The sequence below is a fragment of the Leopardus geoffroyi genome, chromosome D2, assembly GCF_018350155.1.
Source record: "Leopardus geoffroyi isolate Oge1 chromosome D2, O.geoffroyi_Oge1_pat1.0, whole genome shotgun sequence".
In the NCBI taxonomy this organism is placed as follows: domain Eukaryota; kingdom Metazoa; phylum Chordata; class Mammalia; order Carnivora; family Felidae; genus Leopardus; species Leopardus geoffroyi.
In genome coordinates, this window is record NC_059334.1 from 12,785,195 (window position 1) to 12,810,827 (window position 25,633).

The window sequence follows — 25,633 nt, forward strand, 5'->3', positions numbered from 1 at the left end:
ACCTTTGCAAAAGGAGCTGCTTGCAAGTTAACATAAGGAGTGGAAGGAGGAATATCTGAAATCAGACAGAAAGTTGTAACCCCAGATGGGACTGGGCGTGGCTCATTGTCCTGGCCGGAGCTGTGCTGGCGTGCATTTTGCACATTCCTACGTGGCTCAGTTCAAGTGGGTGCAGTTTTCTGTGGTCATCTGGTGTTTCTCCAAGACAAAATTTTGCATAAGCAAATGCAAAATCGCATTATGCTAAAAGTGTACCCTAATATATCATTCGTGTTGGAACAGATCTGCAGTTTTGAAACAAGCATTATAGCAGAACTGAGTGTACCTAAAGTTCAGTGAGAAGACAATAGAATTTTGCTCTTTGTACTAATACCTTTCCAATGATAATGTCTCATTTTGTCTCACGCTGGAATCATTTTCCTTCTTGGTTCTCTGGTACTAGATTTGTACCATTTTCAGAGGCAGCCGTTGAATTCAGTCTTGGAAGTATTCTGGTAATTTGGTTGATTGCTTCCAGTTTTGATATTGCCTGTTGAACTACTTTCAGGTGCTTACTAACTGTCAAAAGCCCTTACTGTGGCTAAGAAGGCCAAAGGGTCTACTCCTGCTCACCCATCTGACCTTGCTGGTCTTTGAGCAGAGGGGCCCATTCTTGCTGAGGAACTTTACATCTGCGGTCCCCACATCTGCTCCAAATGGGGCCCCATCCAGACATCTGCCTACACTGCTCTTCTATCCTGTCCGCATATGGCTCCCTCACTTCTTCAGGCCTCTGTTCCAAGGGGAGTAAGCACTTGAAGAGGACTTCCCTGGTCTTCCCAAATAAATTATTCTCACACCCACCCACATCACTCTACTCTCAAGTCTTTTCCCAATTTGTTTTCATTCATTAGCACTTTTACCCATCAACACTTCACACAGTATCTAATTACTTGTTCATTCCTTTGTTGTTCATCTCCCCCAACTGGAATATTTTGTTCTCAGGTGTTTATCAGTGTCAGGTACATAGTAAGTGTTCAATAAATAGTAATTGATGAATGCATGATCAGCATAGGTTTATTGAAGGTATAAATATAAATGCTAGGTAAAATTATTCGGGGTCAATTAACCCATCAAAAAAGTCTAGCACCAGGGGCGCCTGGGTGGCGCAGTCGGTTAAGCGTCCGACTTCAGCCAGGTCACGATCTCGCGGTCCGTGAGTTCGAGCCCCGCGTCGGGCTCTGGGCGGATGGCTCAGAGCCTGGAGCCTGTTTCCGATTCTGTGTCTCCCTCTCTCTCTGCCCCTCCCCCATTCATGCTCTGTCTCTCTGTCCCAAAAATAAATAAACGTTGGAAAAAAAAAAAAAATTTAAAAGTCTAGCACCAAATGTGTGCCTTGTCTTCAATACTTGAATGGCTATACCTGGCTGACCCTGGGGGAATGTGGAACAGGCCAATTGTGCCTTAAGCACCCAGTTTTCCCAGTCTGTTATTTTCCCATTCTCAATTGTGTCCTTACATCTAGTCTCCTGAAATTCTCTCTGCTTTATGAAAAGATGCTTTTACATAACTTCCAAACTTAGGTGGCCTCTGATTTTAATTGGAAGGAAAACCTTAAGTTAGGCAAACAAAATTAAATTAATTAAAATTAAAGCCGGTGGGTAAATCAGGACTTGAAGAAGTCTTTTGTATCCTCTAAAATAATCCCCTGAAGCCAGTTGTCTAATCTATTTTATAGAAAGATAAAATATCCAGAGAACGCTTTATAATGCAACCTTGCCCCAGAAGGTCTGGATTCTAATCGCAGCATCTAAGTAGCCTATACCATTGGCGTGGATTGTCTACAGAAGTTCTAGTTAAACATAGTCACTTACTTTAGTCTGCTAAGCACACTTGATCTCGTAAGGATCTTATAAGGAAATGTGTTATAATTTTTAAAAATTTTGGCAGATCTGATGCCTACCCACCTTGCTAAGTCGTTATTGACTCTCAGCATTAAACATAGAGCCAGAAGCCAAATGGTGACTATTGATCAATCCCATTCCAACAAGGAGATTTTTACAAATATAGTTTTGTAAGTACTTGTCTTCTAATTAGCTAAGACAAAGTAATAAGCCATCATGGTCTCACAACCTTCTTGCTGTATGACTGAGTGCAGTCATATAGTGAAGTACATTACAATCAGTCAGTCATCACAATTTATGCTGAATTTATTTATTTATGCAAATTTGAATTCTTGCAAAATTTATGCAAAATTTCAAGTTTGGTTACATTGTTTACCGCATGGGAACAGGACTGTTTTTTAAGTTTGTTTGTTTATTTATTTAGAGAGAGAGAACAGGAGCCAGAGGGGGCCAGAGAGAGACGGAGAGAGAAAATCCCAAGTAGGCTCTGTGCTGTCAGAATGGAGTCCCATGCAGGGCTTGATCTCAGAAACCATGAGATCATGGCCTGAGCCGAAGTCACGTCAGACACTTAACTGACTGAGCCTCTCAGGCACTCTAGGAATAGGACTTTATGAAGATTTATTAACAACATTAAGAAGAAATAATACCTTTTTTTGCACTTGACTCAGATTGAATGTTATTTGATAATCTCAGACAAAGATAATATGATCTATCACAAATCACTATTACTTTTTAGTTATTTATTTATTGAGTATAGTTGGCACACAATGTTACATTTATTTCAACTTAGTGATTTGACAAGTTTATACATTCTGCTCTGTTCACCACGAGTATAGCTACCGTATGTCCCATTAAATCATTATTATAATAGCATTGACTACATTCCTTGTGTCGTGCCTTTTATTCTGATGATTGTTCATTGCGTAACTAGAAGCCAGCATGTCCCTCTTCCCTTCACCCATTTTGCCCAACTGCCACCCCTCTTCTCTCTGGCAACCATCAGTTTGTTCTCTGTATTTATAGGTCTGAATCTGCTTTTTCTTTGTTTATCCATTTTTTTTATATTCCACTTATGTCTGAAATCACATGGTACTTGTCTTTCTCAGTCAGACCTATTTGAGTTAGCATAATAACCTTGTATGCCCACCCATGTTGTCTCAAATGACAAGATCTCATCTAAGATCTCATCCCTTTTCATGACTGCATAATATTCCACTGCACACATGCATATTACATTTTCCTTATCCATTTGTCTATTGATGGATGCTTAGGTTGCTTCCATATCTTGGCTATTATCAATAATGCTGCAATAAACATGGGGGTACATATATCTTTTTAAATTAGTGATTTTGTTTTCTTTGGGCAAATACCTAATAGTGGATTTACTGGATCATATGGTAATTCTATTTTTAATTTTTTTGAGGAATATCCACACTTTTTCCACAGTGGCTGCACCAATTCACATTTCCAACAATGCATGAGAGTTTCTTTTTCTCCATGTCCTTAGCAACACTTGCTATTTCTTGTCATTTTGATATTAGCCTTTCTAACTGGTGTAAGGTGGTATCTCATTGTGGTTTTATTTGCATTTCCCTTATGATTAGTGATGTTGAGCATCTTTTCACGTGTCTGTTGGCCATCTGTATGTCTTTGGAAAAATGTCCATTCAGGTTCTCTGCCCATGTTTAATCAGATTATTTGTCTTTTTGGTGTTAAGTTGTATAAGTTCTGTGTGTATTGTAGATATTAACCCCTTATTGGATATGTCATTTGCAAATTTCTCATTCAATAGGTTGCCTTTTTGTTTTGATGGTGGTTTCTTTTGCTGTACAAAAGCTTTTTATTTTGGTGTAGTCCTGATAGCTTAATTTTGCTTTTGTTTCCCTTGCCTTAGGAGACAGATCTAGAAAAATGTTGCCATGGCTGATGTCAGAAATTACTGCCTGTGTTCTCTTCCAGGATTTTTACAGCTTCAGTTCTCACATTTAGGTAATTAATTTTGAGTGTGTGTGTGTGTGTGTGTGTGTGTGTGTGTGTGTGTGGTGTTTAGAAAGTGGTCCTGTTTCATTCTTTTACATATAATTGTCCAGTTTTCCCAGCCCTATTTATTGAAGAAATTACCTTTGCCCCGTTGTATATTCTTGCCTCCCTTGTCATAGTTTAATTGACCATATAATCATGGGGTTTATTTCTGGGCTTCCTATAGTGTCCCATTGGTCTACGTGTCTGTTTTTGTGCCAGCACCAAACTGTTTTGATTACTACAGCTTTGTAGCATATCTTGAAACCCAGTATTGTGATAACTCCAGCTTTGTTCTTTTTACCCCTGGGTACACTTATTCCTAGGTTTTTTATTCTTTTTGGTGCAGTTGTAAATGGTATTGTTTTTAAATTCCCTTTCTGCTACTCCTTTATTCATGTATAAAAATGCAACAGATTTCTGTATATTTATGTTATATTCTGTGACCTTACTGAATTTATTTATCAGATCTAATAGTTTTTTTGGTGGAATCTTTAGGATTTTCTATATAAAATATCATGTCACACGTAAGTAGTGACAGTTTAACTTCTTTACCAGTACAGATGCCTCCTGTTTGTTTTCTTGTGGGACTCCTGCGGCTAAATCAGTATTATTTTCTTTTTTTTTTAATTTTTTTAAACGTTTTATTTATTTTTGAGACAGGGAGAGACAAAGCATGAACAGGGGAGGGTCAGAGAGAGGGAGACACGGAATCTGAAACAGGCTCCAGGCTCCAAGCTGTCAACACAGAGCCCGACGCGGGGCTCGAACTCACAGACCGCGAGATCACGACCACTTAACCGACTCAGCCACCCAGGCGCCCCTAAATCAGTATTATTTTCAATGAAACATTCATGTAGGCCATCTAAAATGAATATGGGTCACAATATTCTTTCGCAGGAGCAGAGAGTAGAATGGCAGTTGCCAGGGGCTGGAGAGTGGAGAAAATAGGGAAGTGTTGGTCGAAGGGTATAAACTTTCAGTTATGCGATAAATTCTGGGGATATAATGTACAGCATGGTGACTATATGTGAAATGATAGATATGTTAATTACCTTTATTATGGTAATCATTTCACATACTATATGTATATCAAATCATTACATTGTACACCTTAAATGTTTACAATTTTTATTTGTCATTTATGCCTCAATAAAGATTGGAAAAAAGTGATTCACATGTGAAAACTCATTGTTAGAATAAGATAATTAAAAGTAGGATCTGAGAAGCCATAAACTTTTTGGATTGATCTCCTGATAGTTTCCTATAATACTATCTTGGGATGAACATTGTTTAGGAACATGACATAGTTACAAAAATACTCTCACAAATAATTATCATCCTTTGTTAGGGGATGGTTATTTAATTTATGTTATCTTTATCTGAGATAATAATTGAGGTTAAGTTGTTTAAAATAGTGATCATCTTATTCACAAATTAGGTGAATTCCCCTGGAATTGAGACACTAACACATTTATTTCTACATAGCATCTAGTAAATAAAGGAATCTTCCATAACCATATGTGGTCAGTGGCCAAACCTCACAGGAGAGTGAGATTAGAACAGATGTCTTTTTCAGTGAAATAGCCAGTTGAGCTATTTCTCTGCTCATTTGCCTGGACTTTTGTCTGAATAAACCATATAGAAAGTTTAACTTGGTTTCTTATAGATACAGCCTGCTTCCTGAATTTTGTCTTCCTTTTGTCTCATCCAGATGACGGCAGTCAGTGAAAAAGTATGAGTCTCTAAAGTGGCAGGTTTAAAAAAAGATAATAAAAAAAACTGGTGTATTATGTCATTGTGGGTTCATCTGCTACTGCAGATATCAAATAGTTCTTAAAAGTACTACTGAGTTTTCAAACTGTTAACTTTTATTAATGTGCACACAGTATTAGTGAGGCTCTGTGGACTCTGGAAAAGAATAGAACACATCAGCCTTTCCCCAAAGAGCTTATATCGGGGGAAAAGACACTCAAGACAACTAGAGAAAAATACCTAATTATTATATACACTTAGGAAATGACCAGGGCACTACATAAAATTAAGTATTCTATGATGAAGATTATGCATCTACATGTATTTAAAACTAGAAATCCTAAAGGAGTGGCTGGCTGGCAGCCAGCCCACATTGTCCTAGTCAGCGGCACAGCGTAGATGTCACATTCCCCAGCACCAGGCAGTGTTCACTGAGTGCAGGGCTATAAATAGGAAACGACAGTTTACAGTACATATGAGACTTACTTGAGCAAGAACATACTGATGAAATAAGTGAACAGAAGCATATGTAAATACAGCATGAACATTATGTATAAACAACAGAGCAGATACACCTTGTGGATGGAAATTGAGGGAGAAACCTCTCCATTTATAGAAAGGCGGGAGGGTGTGGCAGAATCTGAGCTTTGGTTTCAGAGACACTGAAATTTGAAAACATTCAAATCCTGGCTTTCCCACTCTGGAACCGGGTGCATTATCTAACTTCTGTAAATCTCATTTCTCCACATCTACTTGAAGCTACTAACTTAGGCAACTGTTGCTAGTATTAATTCTGCTAAAACTAGTTAGCATCCACCATGTTGCTGGTATGTCTGTCTTCCATAGACAGTGAGCTGTGCACAAAACGGATTGTGTCTTAATGGTCTTGGTACTTGGAACCAGTAAACCGGAGAAGTGCTTTTGCTCCTCTATTAGCCGAGGAAAATTCCGTGAACCAATAGGAGGTTCAGAAGCTGCCTGAGCACCAAAAACGGAGAGAATTCGTGAGAGGGGTGAGAGCATTCCAGGCACAGGCAATAGCTTCAGCGTAGCTCTGAAGCGAAACAGGAGGTGGGGTGGGGGTTTGAAGGAGGAGAGAGTCTGAGGCCCAGGCAGGAAAAAGCCAGCTGGGTGTTTTCAGGCTTCATGCTGTGTACAGGTAAGCACAGAGGAAGAAGAGGAGCCTCCAGATGGAGTTCTTGGCAATTCGAATGGGCAGTGCTGGGGCCTGGAAGCCCAGAGGTGCAGCAGCTGAAGCTAGGGGTGGCATGGAGTAGTCAGGAAGTACTTTTGGGGCAGGGGAACAGAGGCAGAGAGCACTGCAATTCCCGGAGGGAGTTGAAGGAAAAGCCACTGGATTGCTACGGATTGCAAGCAGCCTTAGTCGCTTTAACAACAAGACACACACACACACACACACACACACACACAGTAATACAATATAGAAGCTATGTATTGGTTAAGGTGAATATAGTGGTTAAGGTTGTCCTGGAGCTGATCCTGGACCAGCTTGGGTCACCTGAAGCCTTCCAGCCATGTGACCTTAGCAGAATGATTTAAACCTCTCTGAATCTCTGTGCCCCTCTTGAGTAAAATGGGGATGGGTCTCTGTTCCTGAGGGTTACTGCGCTGCAAAGCCAATTAGTACCTGTAGAAACTTAGTATTTTCTCTGATGGCTAATGAATTTAAAGGAAAAAGATGTCGAGAGTAGAGCAAAGATTTTATGTTCAGAGGGTGGACTTCATTTGCTTTTTATGTTTTCTACTGGTTCAGGACTCATGCTCCTTAGATTATGTTGAATTTGCTGTTTATTGGGAGAATTATTTCAAGTTGGGTCCTAGGTCCTTAATTTTAGTTGGCAACAGGCAAGAAAAATGCCCTGTTGACACCTCCAGGTTTTAACAGGTCTGCCAGCAAATACATACCCAACACCCACTGTCCTGGGTCCTCCCCCCTGACTTCAAAAGGCAGCCTCCGGGCTCAAAACCTTACACCCAATTTTAAGTCCTCTCCCCAACCCCCATATCAAATTCAAAATCAGGTCTCATTCCTTCTTTCATTGTAATTCCTCTTAGATTCAATTCTTCTCAGTTTCCACCTTTTCCTCTCTCATCCTCCTCCCACTCCCTTTTCCCTTTCAACAGTCTTGAATCTCCCATCTCTATTTTCAACCCAGTGCCAAATTAATGATCAACCCATTCGTCAGGATACCACTTAATCTCCCTTTGTCAAGAACTCTCAATGGTTGTCCTGGGAGTGTTAGAGTGAGTTCACATTCCTAGGTTTGGTATTAAGCCTTCCTCCCAAATTCTCAACTTCCCTTTTCCAAATTCTCAACTGGGGGATGGCGCCTTGAATCCACTCGCGGCTCCACGTTCCAGAACGTCCCTTCCCCAGCCTCCTGATGAAATTCCATCCCTTCCAGAAGACCTGGTTTGTTTCCACCCCCCAACCCCCCCAGGAAGCTCTCCTTGGGCAATTATTCCGGCCCTACTGCCCTTTATCACTTGGGGACCCCACCCACCTGACACTGAATTATTTTATACACTCGTGAGTTTGTCTCGCGGGTAGGACCCCATGTTTGGCCGAACGTCCACATCACCAGGCAAAGGATCCCGCCCGCACTCAATAACGCTGAAAATCTGGATGGATGTATTCAGGAACATGCTCCTGGTCCAGTCCCTGCTTGCTAATTCCCAGCACCTACCCCCTCCTCTAACTGGGGCGTGACCCGGTGAGTCCGACCTCCGGATGCCCCCGAGCAGCCCTGGGTTGGGCTGTGTTCCCGAATCCAGAGCGTTTCCACGTAGCCCGCCCTCCCACTTAGCCCTGACCCGGGGACAGTGTGGTGCAAAGTCCCAAGCTCTGCTCTTCGGAGGCAACCGGGCTGGTTTCGGGAACCTAGGGCCACCAGCGCCCAAGACCCCGCAGGGGTCGAGGGTGACGCTGCCGGAACCGCCGGGGGGTTTCGGTGTCGCCCCTCGCCCACGCCCTCCCCCTCGCGGCCATTGGGTAGCCTCGGCGGCGCGCCCCGTGGACGGGGCGGGGCCCTCTCCCTCTCCCCTGTTCCCCTCCCCTATTTCCAGGGGTGGGATCGCCGGGAGGCAGGCAGGAGGCGTGGAGGGGCTGCGGAGGGGCGTCCGGTTACGTCTCCGCCTTCCTCGGCCGTGTCCGCCGAGCCGCTAGGTTTGCGGGACCGCAGTTCGGGAACATGCTGGCCGCGATCCGCCGGAGCGGGGCTGCGTGGACGCGGGCGCTGCTGCTGCAGCTGCTCCTGGCGGGGCCCGGGGGCTGCCTGAGCCGCCAGGAGCTCTTTCCGTTCGGCCCGGGACACGGGGACCTGGAGCTGGAGGCTGGGGATGACCAAGTCTCCCCAGCCCTGGAGCTGAGGCGGGCGCTCCGCTTCTTCGACAAATCCGACATCAACTCGGTCTACGTGAGTGCGACCCGGGGCGGGCGGTGGGGGCCGTCGGGGAGGAGGGCGTGGGGGCCGAGCCGGGGTCGGAAGGAAGGCCGAGGCTGGCAGGGTCGCCCGCGGGGCCGGACGGACGTGGGCGTCGTGGGCGGGGACCGGGACCCGCTGGGCGCGGGGGCGCGGGGCGCGGGGCGCGGCGCTGGGTCTCCTGGCCTCCCGCCCCCGCCGGGCCCGCAGACGTCTCCGCGCCGCCTGGTCACTGTCGCCAGAGGAGCACGCGGGTCTGGGGGGCTCGTCCCGTCTGCGCGGCCCCGCGCGCGCCCTCCCGACCCCGGGACCCCGGGCGGAGTTTCCTCTCCGGCGGCTGTGGGCGGCATCGCCGCCGGGAAGTCGGTCCGCGTCTCGCTATTGTCCTGTTCCCTTGGGGACGGGACCCGGTCCGGCGGGACTCGGGCAAAGGCGAGAGCTGGGTCGCAGGCGGCGCGCGGGCCCTGGGACTTCCGTAGGTGCCGGGTCAGGAAAAGACCGCCAAACCCGGCCTCTGCCCCGGGAATTTAGCCGACAGCCTGCATGTGTGAGTGTGGACTCCGGATATGTCTTGGCAATGTTTCTGCTCTCCAGTTGAGCTCGTTTCAGTCCAGAGTTTAGCGCTGGGAAAGCAGGGCGACCCGATGATCCAATTTCCTGTGGCAGAGCACTGTCACCATGGGGGGCCCCAAAGGGGGAGCGGGCCCAGGTGGCCTTTAGTTCTCTGGAGCCTTCCCAGAACTGGCCGGGCCCGGGGACGCTGTCAACTTGGTAAAGTCCTTCCGTGCCGCCGCCTTCCCCAGCCGCGCACCATGTGGGTTTCATATAAAGCTGTGCGCATTCCACAAGTGGGGGGAACAGCGCAAACAGCGGCGGGAGCCTGTTCTGCCCTTGAAATGGCTGTGCTCGTCGCCTGGCCGGGGCAGACCGTGCCTTGGACAACACCCACGTGGAGCTTGTCGGCTTTGCCTAAAAAGAAGGAGCCTTTCAAGTCTCCACCCACAGAGAGTGCTGCCCTTGTGGGCTGACCTCCGTGGGCCGTCTGGTGAGGCCTGTCGGACCCCTTCTTAGAATAAGATTTTTTAATTACATAGAGTAACATCCGCAGGATTGCCAAGGAAATCAGTTGTGTTCAAATACAGATACAAATATTAGAAATTGTATGAAGTAACGTGTGTGTTTTTAGCCATTTTAAATACAAGGTATAAGAGTGGGAAGGGTCGGGTAATTACTGAACTTTCAAGATCATGAGGACTGTGAACAATGTTTGAGGACACGTACAATGACTAAAACGTGAAATGGGAATATCAGTGACTCCTATTGGTGGCAAGGTCATTAAGAGTTCCTACTACCATGATTTGTTGCCTGCATTCATAATGGAAGGAAATGCTAAAATATCGCTTAGGAGTTATTGAAAATAAAAATAAAATTTCTCTTTTTCCCTTCTTAACAGACACACCGAATTCTATTCATGAGCCCCAAGTTCAGAACCCCTGTGTTAAATTTGAGACCTCCTGCCCTCCTTCACTTGTGGCATCAGACTAACCACATTACATTCTAAAGACCTAGAAAATCTATTGCTGAAAAAAACGATTCCTGTCAAGCCATACCCTCCAGGTCTATTAGGGTTTACTCTGCATTTCAGGGAGAAAGAATCCCGGAGCTCTCTTGGTTGTAGCTGCACCCCCCGCCCCTGCCCCAAGGGTTCCCAGGAAGCTGACTGTGAAATGGAGATTAGCCAGCAGGTTATTTCTTGGGGGAGGGCTCCTCATTTCCACACTTACGGAGGCAGGGAGGTGAAGAACTGAGCGGAGGCTGAGCCGCCAGCAAAGGTCTCAGCCAGCTCCCTGGGAGCTCTGGAGGTGGGGTGTCTCCAGCTGTCTCCAGTGTGCCTGAGAGGGCTCCGTCTCTGTGCCCTTGCAGCCATCAGTCACGGGTAAGGGCTGCCTTGGAAGGAAGCGTGATCCTGGGCCAAGCAGTTTTTCAATGGAGGCAATCCTCAAAGAGGGCCCACGTTGGAGGGCTGCGTTCCCAGGACTCGAGGGGCATCTACTGTGTGATGGCCCTGAGTAAAAGGTGGATGGACAGGGATGTGTGTCTGAGCTAGAGGGTCTGCACGGTCCTGGGCACTTGGCTAGGAATATGAACATTCACTGAGAAGGAAAAGTATTGGGTGAGTATAACCACATGTGTCAGAGGACCTGCTAGTTTTACGTTATTATTTAATCCTCAAAACAGCTCCTCCTTCTTTTCAGATGAAGAAATAATAATAAACACTGGTCCCAGAATTCCAAAATCCTACCACATGTTTCCACCCAAATGCCCATCTGTCACTTCAGATTCCACGTGGCAAAGTGAAAATCACTCACCTCCCTCCTCCCCTCAGATACTTTCACTACTTGCTTTTCCTTGTTCATAGTACCTCATGTGGGTTCTTCACTGTTTTGAAGCTGCCTTACCCCTTCTTTTTATTCATTTATTCCACAGATACCTTCCAAGTGCCTACTGTGTACCAGGCACTATTTAGGGCACTCAAAATACAAGTGAACAAAGCAATCCTATCTTCAGGGAGTTTACATTCTAGCAGGGGAGTGGGACCAAGAAAACAAACAGCAAACATAGTAAGTAAATTATATATCAGGAGGTGATATACTACCTAATGTAAAGGGTCTGGGATGGAGTAGGCATATGAATCAGGAATTTAGAAGAGAAGCCTAGGCTTTAGGTATAAATTGGGAATCATTGGCACATAGATGGTATTTAAAACAGAACTAAAGTGACCCCTGCAGGGGAGTATATGCAAATAGAGAAGAGGTCCAAGGGAGCCTCCATTGGTCAGGGAAAAGAGGAGGAGTCAGCAGTGGAGACTGACAGGATGTGGCCAGTGAGTTGAGAGGAAATGAAAAGGAAGTGGAGTCCAGGAAGCCAAATGAGGAAAGTGTCTCGAGGAGGACGGAGTGAACCACCAAGGTTAAATGGGCACAAAAGGTGAGGACCGAAGAGTTGCCCATTGGCTTGAGTAACACGGTGATCAGTTCCCCATTTCACCTTCACAGAAGGCCCTTGCTTCTGTATCTTTCTTGTCCTGTTGCAGTGACACTTTCCAACTGTGTTGTTTCTTTCTTTTCTTTTTTTTTTTTTTTTTTGAGAGAGAGAAGGGGCTTGGGAGCGCTTGTGCACTCAAGCGAGGGAGGGGCAGAGAGAGAGAGAGGGAGAGAATCCCAAGCAGCCTTCATGCTGTCAGCCAGAGCCCTACGAGCAGCTCAACCTCACCAGTTGTGAGATCAGGACCTGAGCTAAAGTCAAGAGTCGGAAACTCAACCGACTGAGTCACCCAGGTACCCTTATGTTCAATTTCTTTAGTGCCCTCCCTCCATCCTGACTTCAGAGGACCCTGGACTCCTTGACCTGGATTCAGGGCCTCATCCTACCGTTCTAACTTCATTTCCAGCTTTGCCTTAACACTTCTAAGACAGTAGACTATGTCTCACTTTGGCCCTTTACTCATTCTTTCATTCTTCCGCTTTATCCATCTCTTAACCTCTCAGATTCTCTCCCATTCTCTAGGCCCTTCCTCCTTCCTAACTGACCGGTACTTGTAGACTGCATTCACCCCTCAGTCCTTAGAACTCTTCTGTAACTCCAATATTGTCTGGTTTGGAGCTTAGTATATTGATAAATGTTTACATAACTTAATCTGTTCAACGGGAGTATCAGTAGGTAATGCGGAAAGAGTGGGGTCTCTGGAGCCCAATACGTGTGGGCTTGAATCTCTGTTCTACCACTTACTTATTGTGGACCCTGGGTAAGTTATCCAACCTCTGAAAGCCTTATTTTGTTCATCTGCAAAACGGAAACATCATTGCCTTTCTCATGGAGTTGTGAACATTCACTGAATTAATGTATTTAGACAGCTTATCATGTAGTAATGTGCTCTAAAACTGCGGGCTTTCTTCTTCATCGAGAGCAGAGATTGTGTCTTTTTTGAAAAAGCCCCAAACCTTTATTCTACACTTTATTCTGTAGTACTTTGGTGCTATACAGTTGATGTAACTTTTGAGAAAAGATGTCTCATATGTAACAAGCTGATGCTAGCTTTATCAAAGACATCTACAAAAATATGCCCCTGTGCTTTTACACATAACCAATCATCAAATCTGTCAAGGTGAAAACTCCCTGGTGTTTCTTAATGCGTTGGGAAATACAGCAAGGCAGGAGAAAGCATTCCATCCAAATAGTATTTAAGCTTTCTGGCCATACACAGCTTTCTTAGAGTAATTGAAGTGCAACTTATCTATATAAACACACAACACATTTCAGAAGCAAGTGAAATTAACAGAAGCACCTGTTCTTTAAATTACTCTTGATCAGGAGCCAGGCTGTGATAGCTCATCCTGTTCCCTGGGAAGCAACCTACCTGTCTGCAGAACCTATCTGACTTTGTGGTGGTTGCATGTGGACATTAAGGCCAGCTTCATGGGTCATTTCTTGCAGCCGCATATGGACTTGGTTTTGCAGTATTGTTAGGGTAGTGGTGCTACTCCTGTGCCTACCATTTGCTGCATAGAAACATCCAGCAGTGCACATTGGTGTTGGCGTTGGTCCATCAGGGTGGAAATCTTGTCAAGGTTCATACCTCTCAGTTAGCATCCACTTAACCAGATGGCCATGGCCTCCGTTCTCTTGCCCATTGTTCCTGCAGTTTGAACGCTCGCACCCACCGCATTAGCCTTAGCACTCCTGCTCGAGAAATTAATTGCTTGGTTCTTTTGGCGGATTTCATTTTCAGTGTGTGTTCTCAAAACATCTGGGGCGCCTGGGTGGCTTGGTCGGTTAAGCGTCCGACTTCGGCTCAGGTCATGATCTCACGGTCCGTGAGTTCGAGCCCCGCGTCGGGCTCTGTGCTGACTGCTCAGAGCCTGGAGCCTGTTTCGGATTCTGTGTCTCCCTCTCTCTCTGCCCCTCCCCTGTTCACGCTCTGTCTCTCTCTGTCTCAAAAATAAATGTTAAAAAAAATTAAAAAAAAAAAAAACATTTGTGCTGCTCTTCTGAATGGTTTTTTTTTTTTTTTTACTCTCAGCTTTTTCAGCCTTTCCTTTTTTTTTTTTTTAGTTTATTTTGAGAGAGAGAGAGAGAGAGAGAGAGCGTGCGTGCAGGCACAGGCAGGGAGAGGAGAAGGGGGAGGGGCAGAGAGAGAGAATCCCAAGGAGGCTCTACACTGTCAGTTCAGAGCCCAATGTAGGGCTCAGCCTCATGAAACTGGAGATCATGACCTGAGCCAAAACCAAGTGTCAGATGCTTAACTGACTGAGCCACCCAGGCATCCCTCAGCCTCTCCTTCTTAATCGTGTTTGACATTTCTTTTAAGCTCTTTCACAGAAAACTTCAAGTTAAATAGGTGTTTCTCCATGTTCAACATAGTCCCATGACTTTCCTTGGAGGTGGCAGCCCAGAGCAGTGGCCCCAGTTTGCTAGGAGGGCATTCAGGGTCCCATCCTAGTCGAGAGGTGGCCCGCCCCGCTCCCAGAGATCAGGTCCTATTCCCATTGCTGTTACCCATAGAAGGGACACGCTTACTGGCACATGGGAAGTTTATGAATCTGTTGGTTGAGCCCAGGGCCAGCGCCTATGGTCTATAGGTTGTTTGCTGCACAAGGGCCATGACCAAGGGGGCAGTGAGAGCTGGAGCCCATCCCACAGGCAACTGACCAAGCCCTAAACCTCAGCCTGGGACTGGGGCCACTCAGGAAAGGACACCTGCATTTGATTTGCCCAAAGGTGCCCCATGGTCTAGCAGAGGCCCTGGTTGAATAGTAGAATACTTAAAAGATTATTAATTTCCAGTTGGGACTAAAATGAAACTGAGTCATTATGGTGATCAACTTTTTTTTTTTTTTTAAGATTTTATTTTTAAGTAATCTCTACACCCAATTTGGGGCTTGAACCCATGACCCTGAGATCAAGTGTCACATGCTCTACCGACTGAGCCAGCCAGGTACCCCTGTTGATCAACTTATAGCTGAGGTCAAATCACTTCATTTCTCACCCTCATGTTGTTTCTGGTCTTGTTTTTTCTAAAATGAAGAGATTTGACAAGATTATCTCTGAGCTCCATTTTATGTTAGATTTTTAATATTCTTTGAATGACCAGGGGTTGACTATGTGCATTTCTATTTCAAGACAGTGGATATTTTTTCTCATAAAATTCAGTGCAATGTGAAGATAATGCCATCCATTCACTCAGCAAACAGTTTATTGCCTAATATGCCAGGCATGGTGCTAGGCTTCAGAGATACAGATTGAAACAAGATCAGTTTCTGTTCTCAGCTTATAGTCTGCTGGGGAAGGCAGACATTGAACCAATGATTATACCCATAATTGACCAGTTGCCCCTGTGACAAGTGCTATGAAAGAGAAGCCCGGATACCGCGATGGCACCTGAGCTAGATGGAGGGGTCAGGAGAACCTTCCCAACCCCGCTGGAACTACAGGATGAGTAGAGGCGAGGCCTGTGAAAATGGCAGGTGGGCAGGACTGTGCACGTTACTGTGTATGAGACCATGAGTGTAGAGAAAAGGAGTGTGTAATGTCACAGGAATGAAAGGCACTGTGAGCTAGGGCAGTGGCCACAGACCCTGGAAAGCTATATCAGACCTTGTCACCCCCAGGTCAGAAACCCTCGAAAGGTTTCCCTCGCTCTCCACGACATCCAGACTTCCCATCACGCTCCCAAAGCCTCCTGTGGCCCTGTCCAGCAGCTGTCTCCACCCCCATCCCTCCCCCTGTTCTCACCAGCCAGGCTCCAGCCACAGCAGCTTGCTTTCTCTCCCCACCACAGCCAGCTTGTCATGCTTGGTGCTTGGTTTCCCTCTGCCTGGGACACAAGGCCCCGCTGTTCTGTGGCTACGCCTTCCTGTTGTGCAGCCTCTGCTTACACGCAGACCCCCATTTGTGATTTTTTTTTTCGGCATGCTGTCTTATTTACATCATGGCATGCATCACCACCTAAAACCAGGTTGTTCGTTTATTAGTTTACCTGTTTGTTGGCTCTCTTTTCCACTAGAGTCTGAGCCCTGTAAAGGCAGGGTCTGGTTTGCCATATTCACCCGCATTTCCCCCATTCACTAGTGGCCTGTGGCACATAGTGGGTGCTCTGTTATGATTTATTGAATGAATGAATGAATGAATGAATGAATGAACCCTAGGCGTTTATCATCAGCGGGATGCCATTAGACATTTCTAAGCAGATGAGTTACATGATTTATTTCTAAAAGATTCCCACTTTCTTTAAGGAATAGACAGCATTGGAGAAGAAGAAGCATGAGGGGGAGAAGCCTATAGATTAAAAGATTAGGTTTAAGAGACATGTGAACCGAATGCCAGGGGGAGCACCTTGTTGTGTCCCGATTGAAACAAAGTGGCCATAAAAGGACATCTTTGAGACATACTGCTCTTCTAGAAGAGATACATATGGAAATATTGACAGGTGAAATAATTTGATGTCTGAGATTTCATTTAAAAGATTTCAAAAAAAATATGCTCATGCGTGGGAGGAATTGGTAAAACGGAAAGTGGAGCATGTTGGTAATTGTGGGAGCTGATTGATGAGTATATGGATGTTCGTTACGCTGTTCTGTGTGTGTTGACATTTTCCATTGTAAGTAGTCTGGTTTTTAGAAGTTTTTAAAAAATTACGCTGCCTTCCAGCCAGAGGATTTTGGGGGGCAAGGTGGAGGAGAGAGAGTGAATTTCAGAGCCAGAGAGGCCTGCTGCCAGGGGCCAGAGGAGAGGCGGTGTGTGGATGAGGGCTGTGGGTTCCAGACCCATTTGGAAGGTGGGAACAAGGAGGCCTGCTCCTGTGTTAGCTGACTTGAGACATGCCGCTTTGCAGGGTGGCTCAGGTGCATCATGGGATGAGCTTTGTATCGTAGGGGAGGAAACTGCCACGTGCAGCTAAGGGACTTGTCATGGTTCACTCAGTTCATAAGTATGAGCTGGAACTTGAACTTGGATCTTCCGACTCTGAGTTCTGCAGTCTTTATACTATGCCACGTAAGACAGCACGTTCTTCCTTTCCTTTCTGCATTTATTCATTTTGATGAGGGAGCATTATGCGAGCCGAGGGAAGAATACAGACTGGCCCCCTCCCTCCCCACGTGGAATATGTGTGATATTCCCCAGAGACTCTTGGCTGCCCAAGAACAAAGGAAAGGGGTTTAAGGGCTTGCATGGTGATGTGGGAAACTAAGGCAAATGAAAAATTAAATTCTGTTACAGCCTACAGCCCATAGACAAGTGCTTGAAACAGGCAGGGTGACCTCCCTCTCTAGGAGCTCAGCTGCCCTGATGATGACACTTTGCTGGGGCAAAAGGGGATCTTGGCTTAACATTATCCTGACCCCTCAGGATCCTGTGAGTCTGCTTTAACATACAACAATTCCTTTGGAACCTTCCTTTATCTCAAATCCCCCAAGATGTATGCTGGCAATCATACTCCAAGCTTATGGCCCCTGGTATCCATCTGAAGGGTCTCATGACTGAGGTTTTACTAAATGGCAATAAATGGCGTTTTCCTAACAGCACCTTGCGCCTCAAGTTCCTGGAAACGTCGCTTCCAAAATACCTCAGAGACTTACCTAACCCCCTCCCAACCTGAAGGTATATAATCAGTTACCTGTCAGCTTTTTCTGCCCATGGGTCCTGTCCCCATGCTTTAATACAATCGCCTTTTCGCACCAAAGACGTCTTCAAGAATTCTTTCTTGGGTGTCAGCTGCGAACCCTACCTTCATCCCAAACCCCTTCAATTTGACAGTATCTTATCAGTCCCTGTTCTGTATAGACTTTTGGGCTGGGTTTATGGGGCAGCTGTGATGAGTGGCATCACACATGGTCTCTGCTCTCATGAAGTTCACTAGGGCATGACACTACCCACCCCTACGTGACCCCACTCACCACTGATCAGATTACCTGCCATTGTACTGCACTACCCACCCCTGCGTGACCCCACTCACCACTAATCAGATTACCCACCACTGCACTGCACTACCCACCCCTGTGTGACCTCACTCACCACTGATCAGATTATCCGCCACCGCACTACTCACCCCTGCGTGACCCCACTCACCACTAATCAGATTACCCACCACTGCACGGCACTACTCACCCCTGTGTGACCCCACTCACCACTGATCAGATTACCCACCACTGCACTGCACTACCCACCCCTGTGTGACCTCACTTACCACTGATCAGATTATCCGCCACTGCACTACCCACCCCTGTGTGACCCCACTCACCACTGATCAGATTACCCACCACTGCACGGCACTACTCACCCCTGTGTGACCCCACTCACCACTGATCAGATTACCCGCCACTGCACTGCACTACTCACCCCTGCGTGACCCCACTCACCACTGATCAGATTACCCACCACTGCACTGCACTACCCACCCCTGTGTGACCTCACTTACCACTGATCAGATTATCCGCCACTGCACTACCCACCCCTGTGTGACCCCACTCACCACTGATTAGATTACCCGCCACTGCACTACCCACTCTTGCATGACCCCACTCACCACTGATCAGATTACCCGCCACTGCACTGCACTACTCGCCCCTGTGTGACCCCACTCACACTGATCAGATTACCCACCGGTGCACTGCACTACCCACCCCTGCGTGACCCCACTCACCACTGCATTACTTGTGAGAAAAGTTAGTTCTTAGCCCCTAGGGAGCAAGTCTCTAAACTGCTTTTGTCCTCAGGTAAATTTTTTTCTTTTATTTAATTTTTAATTATAAATGTTTCAAACACACACATAAAAGGGAGAAAATATCATGAGCACCCATAGGCACATTACCTAAATGTAACAGTTGTGAGCCGTTTTCCCTATTTATTTCGTTAATTTCCCTTTGCTGATGTATCCAAAGTAAATTACAGTCCTTGTGACTTACATCACTATTTTAGTGTCCATTCCTAAAATGAAAAGAGCATTTCCCTATATAGCCAGCCTACTATTATCATACATAACAAAATCAATAATAATTCCCTATTATCCGTTTGTATCCAGTCCATAGCACAGCTGTCCAATGTTCCCAAAGCTTTCCTTTATAGCTAGACTTACTCAGATGGGTTTAAAGAAAGACAAGCATTACATTTGACTGCATCTCTGTAGTCTGTTTTAATCTTGACCTCCCCCTTTTGAGTCATCAGCCTATTCAAGAATCACTGCCTGTTGTCCCGTAGAATGCCCCACCTTCTGCATTTGACCATTTCTGTGTAATGTAATGTAATGTAATGTAATGACCATTTCTATGTATGTTATTCCATCCTTGTATTTTCTGAAAACTGGCAATCTTGAAAATAATTCAGGTTAAACATTTTTTTTCTTTAGAAAGCATGTAGAATTTTATTTTAAAATTAATTTTGAAATAGGAAGACAATGCGAATGGTTAAAAGAAAATTGTAAAAACAGAGAACGGGGAAATCTTCCCACCCTGGACTCCAGCCCCATATCCCCTCCCTAGAGACAATCACTATTCATGAGTTGTTGGTTTTTTTATCTCCTTGCAGAGAGATTCACAAATTACAAACATACGTGTATATACAACTACCCCCTGATTTTATATACCTCCTTGATTTTTTTAAATACCAGCTTTATTGAGATATAATTCACATACCATAAAATTCACCCCTTTAAAGTATACGATTCAGTGATTTTTAGTATATTCAGGAAATGTGCGGCCATCACCGCTGTCTAACTATGGAATATTTTGATTCCCCTCAAAACAAACCTCATATCTTTTAGCAGTCACATCCCATCTCCTCCCTGCTCCCCTACATCCCTGATCCTTAGCAACCACTAATCTACTGTCTGTCTCTATGGATTTACCTGTTGTGGACATTTCACACAAGTGGAATCATACTATATGTGATCTTTTGTTACTGGCTTTTTTCACTTGGCATAACATTTTCAGGGTTCCTCCATGTCTCAACATAGATTGGTACTTTATTCTTCCACGACTGAGTAATATTGTTGTTTATTTGTCCACTCATAAGTTAATGGACATCCAGATTGTTTCTCTCTCTCTTTTTTTTTTTTTTTTGACTGTTTATGAATAATACTACTGTAAATGTTTGTGTACAAATTTGTGTGTGGACATCTGCTTTCAGTTCTCCTGAATCTGTCGTGAGATCTGGAATTGCAAGTGAAGGGGTTCAAAAGAAGTCTCCATAAAGTATGCCACTTGAGCATGTGGGTTATTTTGCGCTGAAAGTGATCAAGACCTAGTGGGCTGAAAACATTTGCACCTCCCTTAACTACCTAATGAGTGTCAGTTGGGGGTCTTTCCCAGGATGAGAGTTTTTATCAGAGATAAGTTTTACCTGAGTGACCCATCAATGTGGCAGGGCAAACCTCTGATTATGAAAAATCTGCTCTTATCACCCCGTGAATTGCCCTACTCTTCCATCTCATTCCCTAGCTCAGGATAAACATATATGCCTCATTTTACCTTCCTGTCTTGGAATGCCCCCATGCATGTGGTGTTCCTGTACATTTGAAACTAAGTGTGGTTTTCTCCTGTTAATCTGTTTCGTGTCAATTTAATTCTTAGACCAGCCAGAAGAACCTTTAAGGGTGGAGGAAAACTTCTCCTCCCAGCACTAGGTCACGTGGTAACTGTTTAACATTTTGGGGGAACTATCAAACTGTTTTCCAAAGTGGCTGCACCATTTTACGTGCCCCCTAGCAATGTATGGAGGGTTCCAGTTTCTCATCTTTTGTCAACACTTCTTATTATCTGACTTTGTGATTCTACCCAACTTAGTGGGTGTCAAGTGGTATCTCACTATGGTTTTGATACGCATTTCCCTAATGGCTAATGATGTTGAGCACCTTTTCATGTGCTCATTGGCCATTTATACATATTCTTTGGAGAAACATTTATCCAAGTCCTTTACTCATTTTTTTATTTGGGATATTTGTATTTTTATTATAGAGTAGGCTAAAGATTATTTAACAAGAGTCCTTCATGAATGAAGTTGTGGCATACTGTATAACATCAGGAGGCAAGTGATAATCTGCTTATTGCTGTACTATCTGCTACTGATAAGGAGATGACAGTGAAATCATGTCTGTCAAGTCATGTTTTTTTTCCCTTGTGAACAGCAGGCAAGCTATGGGGTGATACTTCGGTCTTATGGAGGGGACCCCTTTCCCACCAGCCTTTCAACTAATGCTTAGCATCCATTGATGATCATTGCTTGACTCAGCTATTAAATTAAGGGTTGTCAAGTCGTATTTTAGTTTGCTTTCTGGTTTGCTTGTTTTTTTTTCTATCATTCTTTCTATATTTTATTATTTATTTATTTGTGAAAAAAATTTTTTTAATGTTTATTCATTTTTGAGAGAGAGACAGAGAGACAGAGCATGATTGGGGGAGGGGCAGAGAGAGAGGGAGACACAGAATCTGAAGCAGGCTCCAGGCTCTGAGCTGTCAGCACAGAGCCCGACGTGGGGCTTGAACTCATGAACTGTGAGATCATGACCTGAGCCGAAGTCAGACACTTAACCGACTGAGCCACCCAGGCTCTTATTGATTGATTGATTGATTGATTGTCCTTAAGCAGGCTCTGCATTCAGTGCAGGCACAGGGCTAGATCTCACAACCCTGAGATCATGACCCGAGCCCAAATCAAGAGTCGGATGCTCAGCTGGCTGAGCCACCCAGGTGCCCCTCTATAATTCTTTGTATACTTACTAGCCGGCATACTTCTTTGTAAAGAGTAGCTTTCCCTCATCAACTGGGGCTTTGGGGTGATATTGACATATGGTCCATTCTGGAAAGGCAGATGGATACTTAATTCTTTCTTTATCATTTCTAATGTTCAAATGAAGGGATTGGTGTTCAAATTACAGGGCTGGTGTAATCCAAATTAGGGGAGTTTCTGAGGCTCCAGTTGCCACAGGGAAACTTCTGATATTGATCTCTAGGGTGTCAAAGAAGAGCATGCTTCTCCCCAGTGACTGAGAGTTTAGACCAGCCCTTCTCCCTTCCCTGACTGGCTCCTATTCTGGACTGCTGAGGCACATTTCTACCTCTTTTTTGATAGACACACTAGAAGTGAACATTTAAAGACCCAGACCATTTTTAAATGTTGGAAGGTAATCTCAGGTAGAAATTCCCTGCAGAAGAGATGGGTAACTGATCCAAAGTCTCTCATTAGACATTAACTGGATTAAATTGAAACCACTGGCAAATCTCTTAACTATTACCCCTAGGTTGTCCCTTATTTTTATGTGCGAAGACTTTTATTTTTATTTCTAATTCAAGCCAGAGCCATTTCTCTGGCTCAGTGGGGTTAATGGAAAAGGTCTGCAGTTTGGACTCAAGAGTTTTGTTCTGGCACTTCTAGTGTGTGATCTTAGGCAAGACCTATAAACTGAAACTCATTTTTTCTCACGTGAAGAATGAAGATGATATTAATGCCTGCTTTACTAGATTTAATCAGATAATTGGAATAAAAATGCTTTTTAAGTACCACAGAAGGGGGTAAGGCCATAGTTCCCTTTTTTGGCCTCGACTTAAAATCAGTCAACCTCCTCCTTGATTGTATTACGGGCTTGGCTTTTTCCTCGACTTCTTTATCAAGTTTTCCTTTCCTTAGGCCCTTTTAGTTTCTTAGTTTTTTCTAGCTATCCAGTCTTTATCCATGAAGCTATCCCATGAAGCTTTGCAACTTCCACTGTGGCTCACAAGTCTTCCCAAGTAGCCAGCAAATACAAGAGAAAGAGCAGAGGTTATGGATGCCAGCAAATGTGAGTTCAAATCTTGGTTCCATCACTTACTGGCTGTATGACATTAAACTAAATTATGTCCCATTTGCTTGTCTTTTTTATGTATGTGAAAACAAGTATGGTCGTATTAAATTTTTAAAACTGCGGACAGCTGTAGTAAAGGACTCCTGAGTGGGCAGTCTGTGTTTGTTGCCTTTCCATTCTTTACCCCAAATAATTTTACCTTAAATTCCCACTTTCTCCCACCCATGGAGTTTGCTTTTGCAACTGCATGCAATTTCATTGTCTTCTCAGTACAACTGAGTACAACAATTTGCATTTGGAAAACGACCGCCTTTGTTTCTTATTTGTGCCTACCCGCCAGTATTCTTAACCACATCTGTTTTGGAGAGGGATTTCCCCAACAATCATAGGCTGCCTTCTGCCCTGGGGATCACCAGTAGGCTCATTTAAGCCTCAAGAGATGGTTGTTTCAGCTTCTTCCCTGTGCATTTGAATGTAAGGAATTTAACATGTTATTTATTGGGTGTCTGCATTTAGACTTTCTCCACTGATTCATGCTGTCCGTCTTCAAAGAGGAACAAACATGAAACAGGAAGTGCTTTTTTAAAGGGGGAATAATCTCCCTTATGGGTTAGTTGCTCTACCTCTTCATAATGTCAGCTGAGTTGAAACAATTGTACGTTAAGTGGCTCCAGCTGTTAGCCATGTGGTGCTGGGCATTTCACCCTGGGGTGTTTTGTGATGTAAGTGACTTGTTCTGCGCTGTGCAAATGGATGAAGAGCCTATTGTTTGGTGTGTTCCTTGGAGTGGGTGAATAGATACATTCTTTATTTTTTAGATTTTTATTTATTTGTTTGTTTTTTAAAAGAAGCTCTACACCCAACCTGGGGATTGAACTCGAGATCCTGAGATCAAGAGTTACACACTCCACTGACAGAGCCAGCCTGGCACCCCTAGATATTTCCCTCCTTCCTTCCTCCCTACCTTCCTCCCTCCCTCCCTCCCTCCCTCCACACGCCCAGCATGGAGCCCCGTTTGGGGCTTGAACTCAGGATAATTCAGTCAGCCTTTCTCAGGAATGCATTCAGTCCATAAGAGTTTTGTGGTGTAATCTGTGGAGGCCACTTTTAGGCAAACAGGCTTGAGCAATGGAATGCAGAAAGGGACGCACTGACCACATGGCTGACTACAGACAGACCCTCGGCTCTGATCAAGGGGCTACTAACAATTAGGCACAGTTACCAAAAGAGGGAAAATTCCATCCATCACCATACCGCCTCGCCTTCCCTCCTTAAAAGCAGTCCCCTCCCACTGCCTCCTTACAGACCACCTCTCCTCTGCTGTTCTGCCCACCACTCCCTTGTGTTGGATTCAGTAAACTTCTGTCTCCTTCGTTCTGCCTCAGGGGGATGTTTTCAGGTGGGCTTCTACCTGATCGTCACCCCACACGTGGGGCCCCCATCTGATCAAGAGACACCCCCTTTAGACACCACATAATCTACAGCAAGGAATGTGCTGGTGCTATTGGGAGTCAGGGCACCTGAGTTGGGGCTCCAAGGTAAGAACTGTGTTTGAAGGTAAACTGAGGCATATTAAAAACTTTAAGGGTTTACTTGAACAAAAATCAATTGGTATTGGACCGCATCCATACCTAGCAGGTAGAAATGAGCTCTGAGGAGCTGTACAAAATGGAAGACTTTCCTAGCCAGAAGGGAGCAGGAACAAGGAACTTTTATACTAGGCGGAAAATGGATTGGTTATGGCCCAGTCCGTTTCCTTTTACGGGATGGTAGGGGTCTGTCTGGAGGGCAGATGACCTAGCTAGTGCTGATCAGGCAATTCCTGATTGACTGGTTTCTGATTCCATTTTGGGGAGAGCTGAAACTGTAATTAAGTCAAGTCTTGGTTTGGTGATGTGGAGCTTAGCATAAGCGACTCCACTGGGGCTTGTTGTCTTGTGGGTTTTTTTGTTTTGTTTTGTTCTTAGCAATTCTCCCCCTTTTTAAAAAGTTTGTTCGTCTATTTTGAGAGAGCATGCAAGTTGGGGGAGGGGCAGAGAGAGAGAAAGAGAGAGAGAAGTCCAAGCAGACTCGGTGCTGTCAGCACAGAGCCCGATGTGAGGCTCGAACCCATGAACCATGAGATTATGACCTGGGCTGATATCAAGAGCCAGACGTTTAACTGACTGAGCCACCCAAGCGCCCCACTGGCAATTCTCCCCTTTTGATCAGGCTCTCAGCCTGAGAGATGTGATCAGATTTTAAGGCATTATGCTTCTCCCAGCTCTCGAGTTCGTGCAGGTTTTATTGCCTCATCCTCCGTTTGCCGCGGCCTCCGTGTGGTATTCATAGGTCAGTATGCCTTTCTGCTGCATCTATCTGGGGTATTTGCAGGTCGTGACTTTGGGCTCACATTCCTTAAGTCAGTTATTCTCTTTGTTTCTTTTCTGATGATTTAGTCTTAGGAAGATCATCTGCTTGGTGGCTAGTGGCCGTAAACATGCATTTAAAGCTTCTGAGAAAACACAGTGTTTCAGGGAGACTACTATGATTATTATAAGGAGGATAATTCCCAATGTCTAGAGTGCTCTTTGGAGCCTTGGCATCCAAGAACCAAACCAGTCAGAATCAAATAAAGTCAAAGAAAGACCCCATTGAAGGAGTCACTTTTTTTCTTTAATATTTATTTATTTTTGAGAGAGAGAGAGAGAGAGAGAGAC

General features: G+C 44.9%; 1 protein-coding gene across 1 annotated transcript in view; it reads left to right on the forward strand.

Moving 5' to 3' along the window:
* The first annotated feature begins 8,508 nt into the window (after positions 1-8,508).
* NID1 (nidogen 1) overlaps positions 8,509-25,633 on the forward strand; it is an 83,818-nt gene continuing 66,693 nt past the window's right edge. The window contains exon 1 of the mRNA XM_045437276.1: positions 8,509-9,097. Coding sequence (XP_045293232.1) covers positions 8,873-9,097 — 225 coding nt within the window. The 5' untranslated portion in view covers positions 8,509-8,872. The remainder of the gene's footprint in view (positions 9,098-25,633) is intronic.